General features: G+C 36.4%; 1 protein-coding gene across 1 annotated transcript in view; it reads right to left on the reverse strand.

Moving 5' to 3' along the window:
* Positions 1-1,422, reverse strand: part of ERICH2 (glutamate rich 2) — an 82,527-nt gene extending 81,105 nt beyond the window's left edge. Inside the window, exons 1-2 of the mRNA XM_074303153.1 lie at positions 1,234-1,422; positions 1,096-1,141 (exon numbers count right to left, since the gene is read on the reverse strand). Coding sequence (XP_074159254.1) covers positions 1,096-1,141; positions 1,234-1,241 — 54 coding nt within the window. The 5' untranslated portion in view covers positions 1,242-1,422. The remainder of the gene's footprint in view (positions 1-1,095; positions 1,142-1,233) is intronic.
* Between the last annotated feature and the right edge of the window lie 17,818 nt (positions 1,423-19,240).

Consider the following 19,240-nt stretch of genomic DNA (forward strand, 5'->3'; position numbering starts at 1 on the left):
ATACTTCTAGTCAGTTGGTTGGATAATCCAGTGGGATATTATGACTACAAATATTAGAAAAGAAGACATCTAAAAAAGCAAGCAGAGATTTTGCGTCTAGGAAGTATGTTCTAAATTTATTCAAAAGAAATCATTAGTCTGATACCATTGCTGGAAAAACACACCACCACCAATAATAATACACAAACTCTACTAGAATTAGAGTTCAAGGGGTACAAATTAGTTTTCATAACCAAATACCCACATCGTCTGTAATATTATTTGGGTCTAATAAGTCTTCTAAAAATTCGATTTTTTTTTGAAGTAACTAAAATGGACTCATTAGTCTATCAAGTGTTATTGGAAACAGAGGGAAGAACAGTCCCTATTCTTGTCCATTTTAAATCTAAATAAGAGAAAAAGAGTTCAGCGTGGGAGTGCGTTATATCAAATTGAGAACAATTGGTTGTGGAGAGGCTGAAGTGATGGGACGAAGGTATTGGATTTGGAATCACACAATTTGTATTTTGGATTTAGCCCAAGACATTTAACCTCTCGGAGACCGTTTCCCCGGTAGGGCTCTACCTCAAGGAAGAATCGGTTGCGCTCAGCCTGTCTCAATAAGGGAGTGAACAATCAGCATCATTTCTAACTTACAAATGGAATGGCTGGTGTGGATAGAAGGCTGCGCTTTTCAAGAATTTAGAACGTCTCTGTTATAGAACGGGAGCTTAATGGTGCTGAAAGGGGCCAGGGAGCCCACAGTCCCTACCCCTTTCACCTTACAGGTGGGCCCGCCGAGACCCAGAAAGACAGCGAAGTCCCAGAGTCACAGGCTCTGTGGGGGACCAGAACCCGGCCCGACACCGCCCCGCCCAAGGCTTTTTCAGGAGTTACGGCAGGGAGCTGGGAAGGGTGGGAGGGCGGTGCCCGGCATCTTTTCATGGTGGATTTAGGTGCGCGCCACGGGGCGGGACGCCCAGCAATCAGAAGGCACTTCATAGCATCTTGCAGAACTAAATGGATCTTTTTTCCACTGGCCTAAAGCCGAAGTTAGGTGGGGGCGAGGGGAAGGCAGGTGTAGAGAGCTACCTCAAGCTTCGGCTTCTCTCTTACCTTAGAAAGTACCGTCCTGGAAGTCCCGGAGCTTCGAGAAACGTACCTACAGCGAGGGGAAGAGAAGATGGGGGATAAGCCGCCCAACTCAGCAAGAGCGGAGGGGAAAGGGAGGAGGAGGACCCCAGCTCTTCTTACCGGCTCATCTCCCCGCTTCAGTCGCCAGGGGCCTTCCACCCAAAGAGAAGGAATGACCCGCTGGCCCAGAGACAGTCACCCCACCCCGCCGGGGCGCGCTCCAGACGCCCAGCTCTCCGAGCCCAGCCGGAGAAACACTGAGCAGCCCTCTCTGAGGCTGCCCGTCTCCTAGGCAACCGCCGCGTTCCACGGGTGAGCCCCGCCCACGGGGGGAGGGGCGAGGGAAGAAACCCAAGGGGAGGGCCAGGCAAAATAGGGGAGACTCGATCAAAAAAAGGGGAGGAAGAGAGAAAACGGGAACGGAGGGAATTTTAAGGGGCCAAGAAGAGGAAACAGGAGGCGAGAGATCAGGGAGAGGAGGAAAAGAGAAAAAGAAAAAGAGAAGGGGAGAAAAGGAGGAGGTGGAAGAACCAGGAGGGAAGGAGAAATGGGGAGCAAAAAGGGGAAATAGAGGGGAAAGAAAAAAAGGAAAGAGGAACTAGAGAGGAGAAGTAGGGGGAAAAGAGGAGGTGGTAAAGGGGAGAAAAATAAAAAAAAGGGGAGGAAGAGGAGTAATGAGGGAGGGGAGATGAAGAGGGAAGAAACAGCTGGAGGAAAGAAAAACGAGAGGAAGGCTGTCCTGAAGGGATCCCTGGGTCATCCATTTGCGGCGAAAGGACCTTGGAAACGTGTCCCTTCTTTGTTTTAGTGACGGGGAAACGGAGTTAGAGGAGTGGAAGGACTTATCCCAGGTTCTTCAGGGAGTCGGAGTGACAATCACATGGCTACAGATACCTGCAAATGAGGAGACGGAAGAGTAGGGGAGGAGACAAGGGGAGAAGGGAAAGGAGAGGAGAGAAGAGCAAAGAAGAGGGGGGAAAGGCAGAGGAAAAGAGAGGAGGGGAAAGAAGAGGAAGGGAAAGGCAGAGGAAAAGAGAGGAGGGGAAAGAAGAGGAAGGGAAAGGAAAGGAGGGGAAGGAGGAAAGGGGAAGGAAGGCAAAGCTGGTAGATCTTCTGGGAAGGAGGCTTGGACTGCAAAAGGAAAAGCCACAGAGGGACACAGGGCCTGGCGCGGAGTAACTACTTAATAAATGTTTGTATCTGAGAGGCTGTGGAGAAGCAAGGTTTTGCTGGGAAACTACGACACTTAAACTTGCTCGGCTCTCTGAGAGTAAGACCAACAAATATACTCTTGTAGAAAGGCTGAGCCTAAATTGCAATGAAGGACCAAGTGTAGTAATGCACACTCCGCATCCTCTTACATAAAGAAGAAAAGCAGCAGACACTCCCATTTGCTAAACTTATATTTTCTGCCAATAACCAAATGAGGTAGATGCTGAGTCCTGTCTGATTTTGTGGCCCTATTTGGAGTTTTCTTGTCAGAGATGCTGGAAAGGTTTGTCATTTCCTCCTCCAGCTCATTTTACTGATGAGTAACTGAGGTAAACAGGGTTAAATGACTTGTCCAGGGTCACACAGATAGTGTCTAATGCCCAGATTCAAATTCAGAAAAGTGAGTTTATTTATTGCTCCACTTAGCTGTCCCTATGAAGTATATAGTCTTGGTGTTATTTCTACTTTACAGATGAGGAAATTGGAATCAATAGGTTAAGTGACTTTACCCATGATCATAAAGTAGTAAGTATCGGAGATGGGCTTTGAAATGAATTCTCAGACTCCCAATTTCTTACTAAACTTGCTTTTTTCAACCATAAAGTAAAAGCAAAGAGGCTGAAAGAAAATGTGCTCCTTTGGGAAATTTATCGGGGGAAAAAAACCAAAAAACAAAAAACGACATCAGAGGAAGAGCATTGTTTTCCTGGAAATTCTCATGCACAAATTTTTTCAATTAATGATTTTAATACAGTGAATCAGTCACTGGTTTATTAGGCCTTTGGGTTTTCTTTCTTTGGGGGCTTGCCTTTAACAAACCCATTTGGCTGCTAATTAGTCACACCACCAAGGGGTAGAATAGGTGCAGAAAGAGGAAATTCTTGGATCAATCTTCCTATTATTAGTTGTTAGCTGTGAGATTGATTCCAACAGTGGTGTCAAACTCAAATAGAAACTGTAGAGTAGGATCCTGGATGGGCTGAAAGTTGGATTAGAAACCTCACATTAGCATTATCTGTGTTCTACTGTATTTTTATTTTGTTAGATATTCCCAATTATATTTTTAATATGCTTCTAGGTAGTGTTGTAGGCAACAATATGGTTGGATTATAGCAACAAAATCCTTCCAGGTAGTTTGTAAGATCAAAACTATTTTCATATAATAGGTAAATATTGATAGATTAAATCTACATATTTCCTCAATAATTCTTGAGTGTAAAGCAGTCCTGAGACCAAATCTAAGAACTACTGACCTAAAGAATTTTGATTATCCCCCCATTATTATGGGAAATAAGTTGGTACATTTTTAGGAAATAGACCATAGGTATCTGAAACTACTGCATTTGAGGACTGTTTGCAAAGATTTATTGCTAGAATAGAAATCAGTGAGGCTGCTATTGGATTTAAGTCCATGAAAAGTTTGAGTCCATGAAAAGTTTGCAGCTAAATATTTTATTCCACTTTCTTTCAGAACAATTGCCCACCCATATTCACATTTTCTTTATAATGATAAACATTGGGTAGAAATGTTTCAAGATCATAGTGGAGTTGCTGATAACTTTGTTTGAAAAGACAAAGCCAAATTATCACCCTTCCTTTCTCAAGTAGATTGTTTAAAAATTTAATTTGGTTAAACAAGGTTTTATCTTGTAAAATAAGCCAAAAAAAGAATGTTTCATTACATTTGTTTGTCAGATAAGCAAGGCAAGGCAACAGGCATTTATTAATTGTTTGCTATATCCCGGGCACCGTGCTAAGCACTGGATTCAAGGAGTTCACAATCTAATGGGGGAGATAACATGCAAAAAACTATATACAAACAAGATAAATCCTGGGTAAATTGGAGGCAATCTCAGAGGGGAGGCATTAGCATTTTGGGAGATCAGAAAAGGTGGAATTTTAACTGAGTGTGGAAGGAAGAAGGGTTGAGGGGAATCAAGACACAGAGATGAGAAGGCAAAGCATTACTGGAAGGTGGGAAGGAAGGGAACACAGCCAATGAAATTGCTCAGTGGAAGTAAAAGGAGTGTCTTGTGCAAAATGGGAACATACAAAAATTTTTTTTTCATAACTTCACATATACCATCTGGAACTCAAAGTTTTAAAAATATATTAAAAATTGTTTTACATGTAACTGAGGGAGATAAAAATATTAAATATCAAAATGGCAACAAATCTGAAAACAAATTTTAAATGTGTTCTTGAATCATAATTGTCATGCTAGTAAATAATAGAAGAAATTCTTGATAAGTCTCGTGCTTTCCTTATTCTATCCTTTTAAGTATAACTTTAAAAAATTTTTTTTATAACTTCATATGTGCTTTCTCAATGGGGAAGTAAGGAAGAGAATCTGGAAATCAAAAGTTTTAAAAACAAATATAAAAAAATTGTTTTACATGGAACTGAGGGAAATAAAAATATTAAATATAAAAATGGCAACATATCTGAAAACAAATTTTAGATGTACTCTTGAATTATAATTGCAATGTTAGTAAATAACAGAAGAAATTCTTAAGTCTCTGCTTTCCTTATTCTATCCTTTAAAGTAAACTAAAAAAGTGAACAAAGCTTCTTACTACCATCATGACCCCTAATCAAATAGTATATAGCAGTAGGTCACAATTGTCTTACAAAGTGTTAGATTAAAAATTTTTATTTACCTTTTTGTAAGGAAGGAACTGATGAATACTGATGATCTGAAGAATGGAGTACTTCCTAAATAGGAACAGGATCTAATAATTGTACAAATGTGAAAATCACTTGTCTCCATACTCATAATTTTTTAAGCATAATAACAACAGTGTCATCAATAGAAATTTCTTATGCACCTATTGTGTGGCAGGCCCCATACTAAGTATTGAAAACAAACAAAAACCAGTCCTTACCCGCTAGAAGCACATAATTCAATAGGGGAGAGTCAACATGCAAGTTGCTTAATCCTTCTTGCCTTAGTTTTTTCATCTGTAAAATAGCTTGGAGAAGGAATTGGAAAATCACTCCAGTGTCTTTGCCAAAAAAATCCCAAATGAGATCATGAAGAGTCAGATGTGAGTGGATCACAACAACATGCAAAGAATTCTGTGCAAACAAGATACACAATCTCAGAGGGAAAGTATTAACATTGAAGGAGAGGAGGATCTTGTAGAATGTAGGATTTTAGTTGTTACTTTGAAGGAAGCTAGGCAGGTCAGGTGGCAAAGATAGGGAGGGAGAGAATTTCATGCATGGGGTACAGCCAATAAAGATGTACAGAATTAGGAGACAGAATGTCTTGTGCAAAGAATTACAAGGAGACCAGTGTCATTGGATCCGAGGGGCAAGTAAGTGATTCAGTAGGTAGAGAGCTTGACTTAGAGTTAGGAAGACTTGAATTCAAATCCTTGGTAGTTATGACTCTGGGTAAGACCCTTTACCTCAGTTCTTCCATTTCCTCTTTAATAAAAAAAGACTAATAATAGCACTTATCTCCCAGGATTGTTGTGAGAATAAAATGACATAAGATTTGTAAAATTCTTTGTAAATCTTAAAGTATTATAAATGCTAGCTAGTAATAGCAGGAAAGGTAGGAAGGAACCAGGATTTTAAAAAATCAAACAGAGGGGTTTATATATTTGATTCTGGAGACGATAGAAAGTTATTGGGGTTTATTAAACAAGGGTTTATTGAATGGTCAGGCCTGATGCAGAAAGATCAATTTGACAACTATGGGGAGGATGTTCTGGAGTAAGAAGAGACTTTTGGCAGAAAGGCTAATGAACAGGCTATTTCCATAGTTCAGGCAAGAGCTGATAAGGTTATGTACCAGGTGATGGCAGTGTCAGAAGATAAAAGATGTTAAGAAGGTAGAAATGCAAGGATTATTATCCCTAATTTGCCAATTGATCAGATGAGGATGAGAAAGCTCATCATACTCATATGAGAGGTTAAATGATTTGACCAAAATGCTTTGATCTTAGTCTGGGGAAATCACATTTTAAAAAAAATACTTTTCTTCTATTTCTAAGTTTATAAAATAATATTCTCACTTTAGCAATTTCTGATAAAATTCTGTCCAATTTGAGTAGCAGTTTCAGCTCTGGAAGCATATTTTTTGAAAGCATATTTAAAACTGAAAATATGTTCTAAAATATTAAAGAACCCTTTCTTTAACTCCCAGTTTGAATAAAAAAGAAATGGATGAAAAATAATAGCCAAAAATGCCTTCCTCAGTTAGGAAATGTTAAGGATATTGACTCATTTAAAAATAATAATCTCTTCTCTATCTCTTGAAGAAATCTGATTAGGGTCCACCCCATGAGAAAATCCAGGGGTATGCTGGAATGGACTTCCTTGAGGATGGCTAAATTTTCCTTATGAGCTTCAAAAACATGATAAATCAGCACTTGTTGAACTTTGATGGTTGTCTAGAAAGAATATGTTAATAATGAAGATTAAACTTTAAAATATGTTCTATGTACACTTTTTCCCTGAGCTGATTGTTAAATACCAGCACACTTGTTTTTATTTTGGAAGGCATAACCAAATAATTTTTTTGGATATCTTGATGTCATGGAATTAGACTAATCTTAAATTAAATAAAATTATTTTTGGAAGACTGGATCCTAAATTTAAGAATGCAATTTTTTAAACACTATTAAATTGGAAATACATAGAGTATGGATCCATTGACAGATTCTTGAAAAGGCCAGGCTAAAAGAATTTTAAAAGATTTAAAAGATTGACCATCAGGTGTAAAGTAGATCAACTTGTTTATCTCATGAACAGTAAAGATTTATAAAAAAATCCTTAGTTATTACTCTTTTGGAAACCCATCATGAATTCAAAATGTATTGGTGCTGGCTTCTAATTCCATTTCTTTGAGTCATTCCTAGTGGGATACACTTATTTTTTTAATTGCTTAAGGATGTTGAAGAGTATACCAATTGCTTTATTTCCTTTAAGATCATGCTGTCTGTATGTTAACTAGGTGACACAGTGGATAGAGTGCCAGGTTTGAAGTCAAGAAGACCAGAATTAAAATCCAATTAAAGTCATTTATTATCTATCTGAACTCAGCTTTTGTCTCTTAGGTTGTGAAATGGGGATAATAGCAGATAATAGCAACCTTACAAAGTTGTCACTATAAAGCCCTTAGCATAGTGCCTGGCACATGGTAGGTACTGTATAAATACGTATTCCTTTTCCCCTTTCCCCTTTCTTGTAAACATAGAACTCCTCTGCTTTCCTTTAGTTGTATGTCTAATGGGAGGAACAGTTTTCATTTTCCCACTTCTTGACATAAAATAAATTCTTATTGTTAACATAAAAACAAACTGGACAAAGCATGACCTTGCAACTGACTGATGATGAACCAAATGATGTAGAGAATTCCTGTCTGAGATCTATGGCAAGATTTCTGAAAGGTTATCTGAAGAACAAGAATGAGAAAAGACTGCCTTCAGACAAGATAGAATTTGTGACAGTTGCTGAAAGTGGTAGTTTTCTTTTTAAACTTAGCACCAATGGTGTTTTCTTACTGCTTTACTAAGATGTCCTTTATGATAGCAAAGAAAACTCTTCTGATTTCCAAATTTTGTTAGCTCCTGTCTATGCACCTTTTATTTATTATTATAGAGCCAGTAGGGGGAGCCTGGAGTACAAAACATTGTTGTTGTAAGTCTTGAGTAAACAGCTGTTTTCCCATGATTTTTGTTGATTTTGGTGGGCTTAAATATTTCTGAAACATCAGTCTTTACTATTATTTTGCTTAAATAGTAACTAATAAAAATTTTTATATTTCTGACTAGTCCTTATGGACTTTTTGTTTTACAGCCTTCTAATATATTGTGTAATATTGTAGTGATTTGTGTTTGTTACAGAATTACCCATGGATGCCAACTCGTCCAACCCATATCTCACAGAAATCTTTTCAACAATATTCTGGCAAGTGGTCTTCTCTCTTTTATGCCCTCTTCAATGATAATCTTTCTGCAGATGATGCCCAAGTCTTGGTATTCCAAGCCTCTAAGTTCAGCCTTAATTTCCTCTCTAAATTCCAGTCTTAAATGATTAGCTCCATTCTGGACAGCTTCTCCTGAGTTATTAGTTAGGCCTCTCAAATTTAATAAAGCAAAGAACTCATTGTCTTTCCCCCAAAACTACCCTATCTCCAAACTTTCTTTTTTCTGTTCCCACCTTTGAATCTTAATGTCTTCTAACCCTTATCCTTATTCCTCATAGTGCCTCAAATCATATTGATTCTATCCCTACAACATCTCTTGTATTTAAAATCCCCTTCTCTCCACTCATACAATCACCATTCTAGCTTGGATGCCCATGTCAAGACTATTTCAACAACTTAGTAGTTGAATCCTCAGATTTGTCTGCCTTCTCTTCAATTTGTCTTCTATATAGTTACCCATTTTACCCTTCTAAAACCCAAGTCTGACTTTGTCATTCTCTTGCTCAAGAAGCTCTGGGGAAAAAAAATTTTCTTAGTTTGACATTTCTGTAAACTCAAGGCTAGGACTATTGTTTATCTTTGTATTTCCATCTCATAACAGTATCGCACAAGTAGTGGATACTTAGTGTTTGCTATTATTTAAATCTTTTATAATCTGGGTTCCCCATACCTTTTCAGAGTAATTACTTATTATTTTCTCTAAATACTGTAGGTTCCAATAAACCTACTGGCCTTCTATCTTCCACTTATTTCTTTTTTTTTTTTCCAAATTATCCCCTCCCTCCCTCCACTCCCTCCCCCCGATGGCAGGTAATCCCATACATTTTACATGTGTTACAATATAACCTAGATACAATATATGTGTATAAATACCATTTTCTTGTTGCACATTAAGTATTAGATTCCAAAGGTATAAGTAACCTGGGTAGATAGACAGTAGTGCTAACAATTTACATTCGCTTTCCAGTGTTCCTTCTCTGGGTATAGTTATTTCTGTCCATCATTGATCAACTGGAAGTGAGTTGGATCTTCTTTCCACTTATTTCTTTGCATAATCTGTTGCTTATTTCTGGAAGGACTCCATCCTTATCTCCCATCTCTTAGAATCCTTAATTTCATTCAAGGCTCAGCTCAGGAGCTACAGGAAGATTTCCTGAGCTAATAGTTTTTTTTTTAATTTTTCAAAATTTTTTGCTAATCTTCTCGCCCTCCTCAAATTCTGTTTTATTTACTGCTCTTTACCTGTTGTCATTGCCTTCTAAAAAGTAAGCTTCTACTGAATATGATTCAAAACATAGTATTTTCACTTTTTGTTTGTTTCTTTTGTTTTTTTTTTCCTTTTGGTGGAATTTTTCTTACATAATGACGTATATGGAAATGTGTTTAAAAGAATTGCACATATTTTAACCTATATCAGATTATTTGCTGACTTGGGGGGAAGGGAAGGAGAAAATTTTGGAACTCAAAGTCTTACAAAAATGAATGTTGAAAACTATCTCTACTATATTTGGAAAATAAAATACTATTGATAATTTTTTTAAAATGAGATAAAAAGTAAACTTTTTGAAGGTAGGGACTTTTTAGGAGTATTTTTTCTTTGTGCCTGTAGCACCTAGCATAGTGCTGTCTATATGGTGTACGGTTAAGGAATTAACTTGTTCAAATCACAATTTCCAAGCATTTTATCCCATCAACTGAAGGTTAAGTGATGGATTTATGATGCAAAATAAGATGTTTTGAAACTTGATCATTGTGGAAATTTGTTTTTGTTTGACTATGCATGGTTATTATCAGTGCTTTTCTTTTTTCTTTTTTTTTCTTTTTCATTTAGGGAGTAGGTATGGAAATAGGAATAGGATTGCAAAAAAGGGAAAAAAAGAAAGCAGATAATTGAAGCACCTTTTTAAAAAATCAGAGAAGAGAACAGAAAGAGTTGCAGACAAGTAGGGTGATTTTAAAAGTTATACTTTAGATACACATAATAAACTTATTTTTAAATAAATGTAAATTTTAATAGAGAAAAAGTGAAATAAATTGATCTAGCTTCTGATTAAGGAACAACTTCCCCATGGCATCCCATTTTGCTTTTGGATACCAATAATCATTGGGAAGTTTTCCTTTATTTCAAGTCAAAGTTTATGTTTTCTATCAGGCAGAATGATTTGAACCCCTAATCTATATAATGCTTTCATATATTTGCTCAGATACCACTTCTGTCTTTCTCAACGCTTACTTCCCTCCCACTCAATACTTCTCTTCTCCAGACTAAACAACCTCTAATTAAAATTTTTAAAATAACTCAAATAATAATAGCCCACATTTGTATAGTATTTTAAAGTTGGTAGGTATTTCTTGACAATCCTTTGCACTCACTCTTCGGATGATCTCTGCCACCCAAAATTCCAGAATTGTTTCTCATCATGAAGCCCTACCTAAATCAAACTTGTCACATTTGTTGATGTGACAAGAGTTATTACTCATTGGGTTCCCTGCTCCTCCACCCCAATGTGTGCATGTGCACATACATACACACACACACATGACAATGGTCTGACCTTGCAAGTCATTTCCCTCACTTTGATATTAAAGTTCTATTTGATCCCTGACTTTGCTGTCTCTTGCCAGCTCTGTTGGGCTATGCACAGATTAGAAGTTAGTTCCAATTGAGTGGCATTGATTGGTTGCAAAAGTGGGATTGAACATGCAACTTGATCATTGGACTCTGGTACCAGAGGGAATAGAGTAAGTGCCACCAAAGATTCTTATTCTGGAGTCTGACCCCTCCTCCCCTCATCTGGTCTGGTGAATCCTCCACCTCTGTTCCTGCTCAAATCCTTTAAACCATTAAGTAGCTGGGTGGCTGGAGCACTGGACCTGGAATCAGAAGGACTCAAGTTCAAATCTGATCTATGACACCAGCTCCAAGAAGCTATAACATCTTCAGTGGCCACACAGTAAAACGGTCTAGGTGACAGGGAGATGGCTGAAGCAGGGGCTGTGGAGTACTTAGAGAGCTTGGTCTTACATTAAAGACACCAAGGTCATCCACTTCTTTCTGGGTTACTGTCTGTTGTATTGGCCTTCAGTGACTTCTGAGAGTGAGGCTGATGACTTTGTGCAACTCTGCCTTATTTAAAATCCAATTCACCTGAAAGTCAAGACATCACCTGCCATATCATTGGTCCTTTTCCAAAACGAAGGACTAGTAACAGCTGTATGATAATGGGAAAATCACCTAATCTCTGGTTTGCCTTAATCCACTAAAGAAGGATGTCCAAGTTACTCCAATATTCTTGCCAAAAAACAAAAACAACAAAAAAAAAAAACTCATGGACGGTATTTGCATGATGTGATCCACAGGGCCACAAAGATTCAGACAGGACTGAATGACTAAAAACCAGCAGTAGATTGCTAATAATAAGCTTGCTATAATATTATGATATCCATAGCTAGAAGTTCTAGAAGTTCAGAGCTAGATAGTACCTCTTTAGGAAGACTCTTTTTTAGCCCCTTAGTTTTCACAAGAAGAAATTGAACCCCATGGAGTTTCAGTCTTTTGCCCAAGAACACACATTGTCCTTTGTTTAAAATCCAATGGGAGAAATGATTATACAATGTATGTGTGTGTTGGGGGGAGGGAGGTTTGCAATTTTCTTGATCTCAGCAATTCTCTAGGAATTCCAATGATAGCAGCAGGTGTTCCCAATTCCCCCAGGTCCTGGACTACCCAAAACATTCTTATTTTGGATTACTACATCTAGAACTCCCGAGGAATCAACCTCAATCTTTTGTTTTAGATTACAATTATTCATATTTATCTTGGTCTACCTTGCTTTCAGGTTACCCTCTTGAAAAAATTGCTTAATTTCATATGTGAGCCACATAGGGTTCTTGTGAGGAAACCTTTGTCAAAATCCTATGTCACGGAAATCTTTTAGAATCTAGGAAGAGAGAGCCACATCTTTCCTGATGAACTCTCTACTCAAACAAACAACCTTATAAACTTCTTTCTAAAACTATTTTGGATTTTAGGGTCTCTTCTCATGAACAACAATCTAATGCTCTTTCTAACCAGCATTCCTATTTTCCCCTCTCACCCACACTATAGCACATCTTTGTTCTTTTTGGTTTCAATAAAATATGATGCTTTATCATCCTCTTGGTCTTTGCCTCAGTTTTCTCATCTTCAATATTAGGTCGCTTTTATTTTGGGACTCATAGTCTTAGGAATATTGATCAACGTAAGTGATGTATACAAGCTTAAGTAATTCATTATACTGGATCAAGAATAGGTGACTTAGGCCACTGGTCAAGTGATTTCTAAGGCAATTTGGGATGACATTTTACTCCTCATTAAATTATAATTCGTGATTACAATAGACCTTTAAATTTATAGATAAGGCCAGGAAGAATATTTTCTATGGAAGGAAGTTATTCCAAATTCATACATTATGTATGGGGTTAGTTGGCTTTGGGAAATTTTTTTTGGAAATAACTCATTATGATCTAAAGAGAAATGACTGCTGAATATAAGATGCCTTAGTATCTGTCATCTGGAAGCCATCTACCTAAAACTTAATTGATGAAAATTACTCTGTAAATTTAGAATTTGTAATGACAGATGCATACAAAAGGTTGGTAGCTTTCATTGATCTATGAGTATTTATTCAGCATCATCCATAGAGATAAACTACTGGATAGCATATCCTTCAATTTTCCAAGATTTATTTTTAATTCTATTTCCACAATCACTAAGCAACTATTTCCCAGAAATGTTGATAATAATCATAGTTCATGTTTACTTAGTGCTTTGTAAATTCTGGGCCGGTACATGAACTAGTGGTTAGAATGCCAGACCCAGAGTAAGGAAGGCTCATCTTTCTGAGTTCAAAAATCTGTCTTCAGACATGTACAAGTCCTGTGACCCTAATCCTCATCTATAAAATTAACTGGAGAATGAAATAGTAAACCACTCTTAATATCTTTTCCAAGAAAACCCCAAATAGGGTTATGAAGAGTTGGATATTACTGAAATGATTGAATATATTTTCAAATCTTACTGATACTTGTTCTAACAACTCTTGAAATTGGGAGTTTGATTAATTTCCAAGTTGAAAACAAGGAAACGGAGACATTAAAAATGAGGGAATTGAGACTCAGGTTAAATTACTTGTCGACTACTAATGCATTGTTAGTAGAGTAGTAAACCGATCCAGCCATTTTGGTGAATAATTTGGAGCTGGCCAAAAGGCTACAAAACCGTGAATACCCTTTGATCTAGTAATGTATGTAATAGGTCTTTATCCCAGCAAGATCATAAAAAAGGGAAAAGAACTCACGTATGTAAAAATGTTTGTAACAGCTCTATTTGCAGTGGCAAAGAATCAGAAAATGAATAGATGTCCACCAATTGGGGAATGGTTGAATAAGTTATGGATATATGAAAGTAATGAAATATTATTGTTCTATAAAATGATGAATAGACTGATTTGAGAAAAGCCTGGAAAGATTTATATGAACTGATAACTGAGTGAAGTGAGCAGAACTAGGACATTGTTTACAGCAATGACAAGATTGTGTGATGATTTACTATCATCAACTATAATAGACTTAGCTATTCTTAGCAATTCAGTGATCCAAGGCACTTTCAATAAAATTTTGGATAGAAAAATGCCATCTGTACCAGAAAGAGAACTATGGAGGCTGAATGTGGAACAAAGTGTACTGTTTTTACCTTTCTTTTCTTTCTCGTGTTTTTTACCTTTTGTTCTGATTTTTCTCTCCCAACATGGCTCATATGAAAATATGTAAAAAATGAATGTACATGTAAAATCTAAAAAAAAAAAAAGAAATAGAGAGAAAAAAATAAACAAATTACTTGTCCACAGCCAAATAGTCACTAACTAGGAGATTAGATTTTTCTGAACCCCTAATCTGGACATATTTGAAGAGAAGCATATAGACATAATTCTAGCCCTATACTCATCTTGGAGATTGGAAGAAAGATACTACAGCATTGATAGTCTTGAATCTTGAGTCTTCCTCTCCCTTTCCCTGCCTCATTCACATTTGTATAGCACTTTACAATTTACAAAGTTCTTTACTGAAAACAGTTTTTTGACCAGAGACATCATCGTCTACATTTTACAGATAGATTGAGTCTAAGAAAGGTTAAATGCTTTGTTCATAATTACATTCCTAGTAAATATCAGAGTTGAGACTTAAAACCATGTTTTCTGAGTCAACTACTCATTATACTATGGCTCCCAAGTTCTCTAAATTAATCCTTAATTTAATAATATTCATTAGAAAATAATTATGGCTTATTTCTGAAATAGAGATAAGGAAACATTCCATTTCTGGATGGGATGGACTATTTCATCTCTTCTCTTTATGCTTTCATTCTCCTCAAAATACATCTCTAAGTTTATTTGCCAAGAACCCCTTTTGAGGGGAAGGTGCCCACTTTGGTAGGTTAATTAACCTCTTTCAGTTCTCTATCTTTTTTTTTTTTTTTTTTTTTTTTTTTTTTTTTTTTTTTTGCTGGTTAAATCATTCTTTTTTTTTTTTTTTTTTTTATTATATATATATTTTATAATATTATCCCTTGTATTCATTTTTCCAAATTGCCCCCCCTCCCTCTATTCCCTCCCCCCGACGACAGGCAATACCATACATTTTACATGTGTTACAATATAGTCTAGGTACAATACATGTGTGCGAATATCACTTTCTTGTTGCACAATAAACATTAGAATCCGAAGGTACATGCAACCTGGGCAGACAGATATTAGTGCTAACAATTTTCATTCCCCTCCCAGTGTTTCTTCTCTGGGTGCAGCTACCTCTGTCCATCATTGATCAACTGGAAGTGAGTTGGATCTTCTTTATGTTGAAGATTTCCACTTCCATCAGAATACATCCTCATACAGCATTGTTGTTGAAGTGTACAGTGATCTTCTGGTTCTGCTCATTTCACTCAGCATCAGTTGATTTAAATCTCTCCAGGCCTCTCTATATTCCTCCTGCTGGTCATTTCTTACCGAGCAATAATATTCCATAACCTTCATATACCATAATTTACCCAACCATTCTCCAACTGATGGACATCCATTCATCTTCCAGTTTCTAGCTACAACAAAAAGAGCTGCCACAAACATTTTGGCACATATATGTCTCTTTCCGCTCTTTAGTATTTCTTTGGGATATAATCCCAGTAGTAGCGCTGCTGGGTCAAAGGGTATGCACAGTTTGATAACTTTTTGGGCATAATTCCAGATTGCTCTCCAGAATGGCTGGATTCTTTCACAACTCCACCAGCAATGTATTAGTGTCCCAGTTTCCCCACATCCCCTCCAACATTTGTCATTATTTGTTCCTGTCATCTTAGCCAATCTGACAGGTGTGTAGTGGTATCTCAGAGTGGTCTTAATTTGCATTTCTCTGATCAGTAGTGATTTGGAACACTCTTTCATGTGAGTGGATATAGTTTCAATTTCTTCCTCTGAGAATTGTCTGTTCATATCCTTTGACCATTTATCAATTGGAGAATGGTTCGGTTTCTTATAAATTAGGGTCAGTTCTCTATATATTTTGGAAATGAGGCCTTTGTCAGAACCTTTGTTTTTAAAAATATTTTCCCAATTTGTTATTTCCCTTCTAATCTTGTTTGCATTAGTATTATTTGTACAGAAACTTTTTAGTTTGATGTAATCAAAATCTTCTATTTTGTGATCAATAATGATCTCTAGTTCTCCTCTGGTCATAAATTCCTTCCTCCTCCACAAGTCTGAGAGGTAGATTATCCTCTGTTCCTCCAATCTATTTATTATCTCCCTCTTTATGCCTAAATCATGGACCCATTTTGATCTTATCTTGGTATATGGTGTTAAGTGTGGATCCATATCTAATTTCTGCCATACTAATTTCCAGTTTTCCCAACAGTTTTTTCCGAATAATGAATTTTTATCCCTAATGTTGGAATCTTTGGGTTTGTCAAAGATTAGATTGCTATAGATGTACCCTTTTTTGTCCTTTGTATCTAATCTGTTCCACTGATCTACCGGTCTATTTTGTAGCCAATACCAAATGGTTTTGGTGACTGCTGCTATATAATATAGCTTTAGATCAGGTACACTTAGACCACCTTCCTCTGAGTTTTTTTTCATTAGTTCCCTTGCAATTCTTGACCTTTTATTCTTCCATATGAATTTTGTTGTTATTTTTTCTAGGTCATTAAAATAGTTTCTTGGGAGTCTGATTGGTATAGCACTAAATAAATAGATTAGTTTGGGGAGTATTGTCATCTTTATTATATTCGCTCGGCCTATCCAAGAGCACTGAATGTCTTTCCAATTATTTAAATCTGATTTTATTTTTGTGGCAAGTGTTTTGTAATTTTTCTCATATAATTCCTGACTTTTCTTTGGTAGATGGATTCCCAAATATTTTATACTCTCAACATTTGTTTGGAATGGAATTTCTCTTTGTATCTCTTGCTGTTGCATTTTGTTAGTGATATATAAAAATGCCGAGGATTTATGTGGATTTATTTTGTATCCTGCCACTTTGCTGAAATTTTGAATTATTTCTAGTAGCTTTTTAGCAGAGTCTTTGGGGTTCTCTAAGTATACCATCATGTCATCTGCAAAAAGTGATAGTTTGATTTCCTCATTTCCTACTCTAATTCCTTGAATCTCTTTCTCGGCTCTTATTGCCGAGGCTAGCGTTTCTAGTACTATATTGAATAGTAATGGTGATAGTGGGCAACCTTGTTTCACTCCTGAAGTTCTCTATCTTATGAATGTAAATAATAATACTAACTATATTTGTGGAGTGCCCATTCTGATACATTTCTCCAAATAAACCCAATTGTATAGGCCAAGGAGAAAATTGTTGAACAAGAAAGTTATGTATGTAGATGATAATTACATATAACCCAGGATTACTATTAATAAATATGTACCTCTCCCTTGGAATGCTATTAAATACCTTAGACTGCTTCTAGTACTTTATTTGCCTGCCTCCTCCTTGACTTATGATGGGAATACAAAAAAAATGAATTTGAAGTTATTGTGAAATCACTCCCAGGAAGGAGTGATGGGCACTTTAGCAGTCTATGATATAAGAATTTATTCTGGACCAAGTCAAAGTTAGCAGGCCTCTTTCTTGCCTTTACTACCCCATCATCATCATCAGGGATTCTAGAGAAAATCTAATTAAAAGACGTGGGAGTAACTCTCTTAAGTTTTAATAATATTAAAAGAAGGAAAAGAGAAAGGAGAGGAATTTATAGGAATAGAGGGGAGGAGAAAGAATAGATTACATAATCACAAATAAAAGTTTTTATATAAACAAGAAAGGATGGGGAGAATGGGCAAAACTGGAACTTCACTATTCTCTGAAAACACAGGAATTCTGATCAATGTAATGACCAACCAGAATTCCAAATATCCAGAGGATATGCTACCCACCTTGTGATAGAGGAATGAAGGATTCAGAGTGGAGAATTTATATACACATATATATATGTATGTGTGTGTGCGTGTGTATATGTATTTATGTATATACATGAATATTTATACATGTGTATTTTTATAAATAAAATAAAATTTATGTATCTTTTCATGTGTATCTATATGTGTGTGTTTGTATTCATTTAAGCATGGCCAATGTGGACAATTGTTTTACTGGACTATACATGTTTATAACAGAGGTTTAATTTTCTTTCATCCTCAATTGAATATGGGCAGTTTTTTTCTGAATCAAAAAAGTGAAATTAAAAAAAATTATTGATTGAGGGACCTCCAGGAGTACTGGAAGAATAAACTGTGTTATATATAGAAGAAAACAGAAGTTAAGGACATAAATGGATGTCAAACAACAAAAACATGAAACCGTGAGGTATTTGATCACCATCGTATGGAGTACAATCCAGAAAAGAACATTATCATGGACCCAGCATGCCAAATGTTACTCAGTAGCCTTTAATAGTTAATGATATGCAGATCATCAATGAAATGCTATCAATAGAAAGCAGTGAGATGTAAAGAGGCTCAGAACTTACTCTCCCATTCTTCCTTTCTCTCTACACAAATTGGAAGGGTTCCCTGAATGATACTTCTGTACCATCTATTTCATCAGGGTTCTAAAGTTATTTCTGTGGGTCAGATTTTTTTCTAATACAAATGACTTGAGCCTCCAAGTTTCTCCCTAATGTTAATTACTCAATGATATCTATTATTACCTCAATATTATTGATTCCACTAATCAGTATCTAAGAATCATTTTTCCCAATTGATATGCAATTAATATCAATGAGATTTTTAAAAGGAATATTTATTGAAAATAGCAAGATGGACAGCTAGATATTGCAGTGCATAGAACACCAGTCCTGGAGTCAGAAGTTTCAGGTTCAGACTTGCCCTCAGACATTTACTAGCTGTATGACCCTAAGCAAATCCTTTAGTCCTGATTGTGACAGAAAAAAAGAAAGGAAAGAAGGAAGGAAGGAGGGAAAGAAGAAAAGAAGAAAGAAAGAAAAAAAGGAGGGAAGAAGGAGGGAAGAAGAAAGAAAGAAAAAAAGAAAGAAAGAAAGAAAGAAAGAAAGAAAGAAAGAAAGAAAGAAAGAAAGAAAGAAAGAAAGAAAGAAAGAAAGAAAGAAAGAAAAGGAGAGAAGAAAGAAAGAAAAGGAGGGAAGGAGGGAGGAAGAAAAGTACTAACATGTTTTTTCTCCCCTGCTCCTACCAAATAAGGGCACAATTTTCCCTCTACCAACAATGTCTTTGGGGAGAGCAGTCTCAAACTCAAACTCATACATGAAACAAAACAAAACAAAAAAGGAAAAAATACTGCAAAGCATTCACCTACCAATTATACTTCTGAGGTCAGCATAGCTAACGGATAGAAAATATGTCTTGTAGGAAAACTCAACTGCCAGATCTATCTACTTCAGGATTGTTTCAAGTAGGTCAT

Source organism: Sminthopsis crassicaudata, chromosome 3, assembly GCF_048593235.1.
Source record: "Sminthopsis crassicaudata isolate SCR6 chromosome 3, ASM4859323v1, whole genome shotgun sequence".
Lineage (NCBI taxonomy): Eukaryota > Metazoa > Chordata > Mammalia > Dasyuromorphia > Dasyuridae > Sminthopsis > Sminthopsis crassicaudata.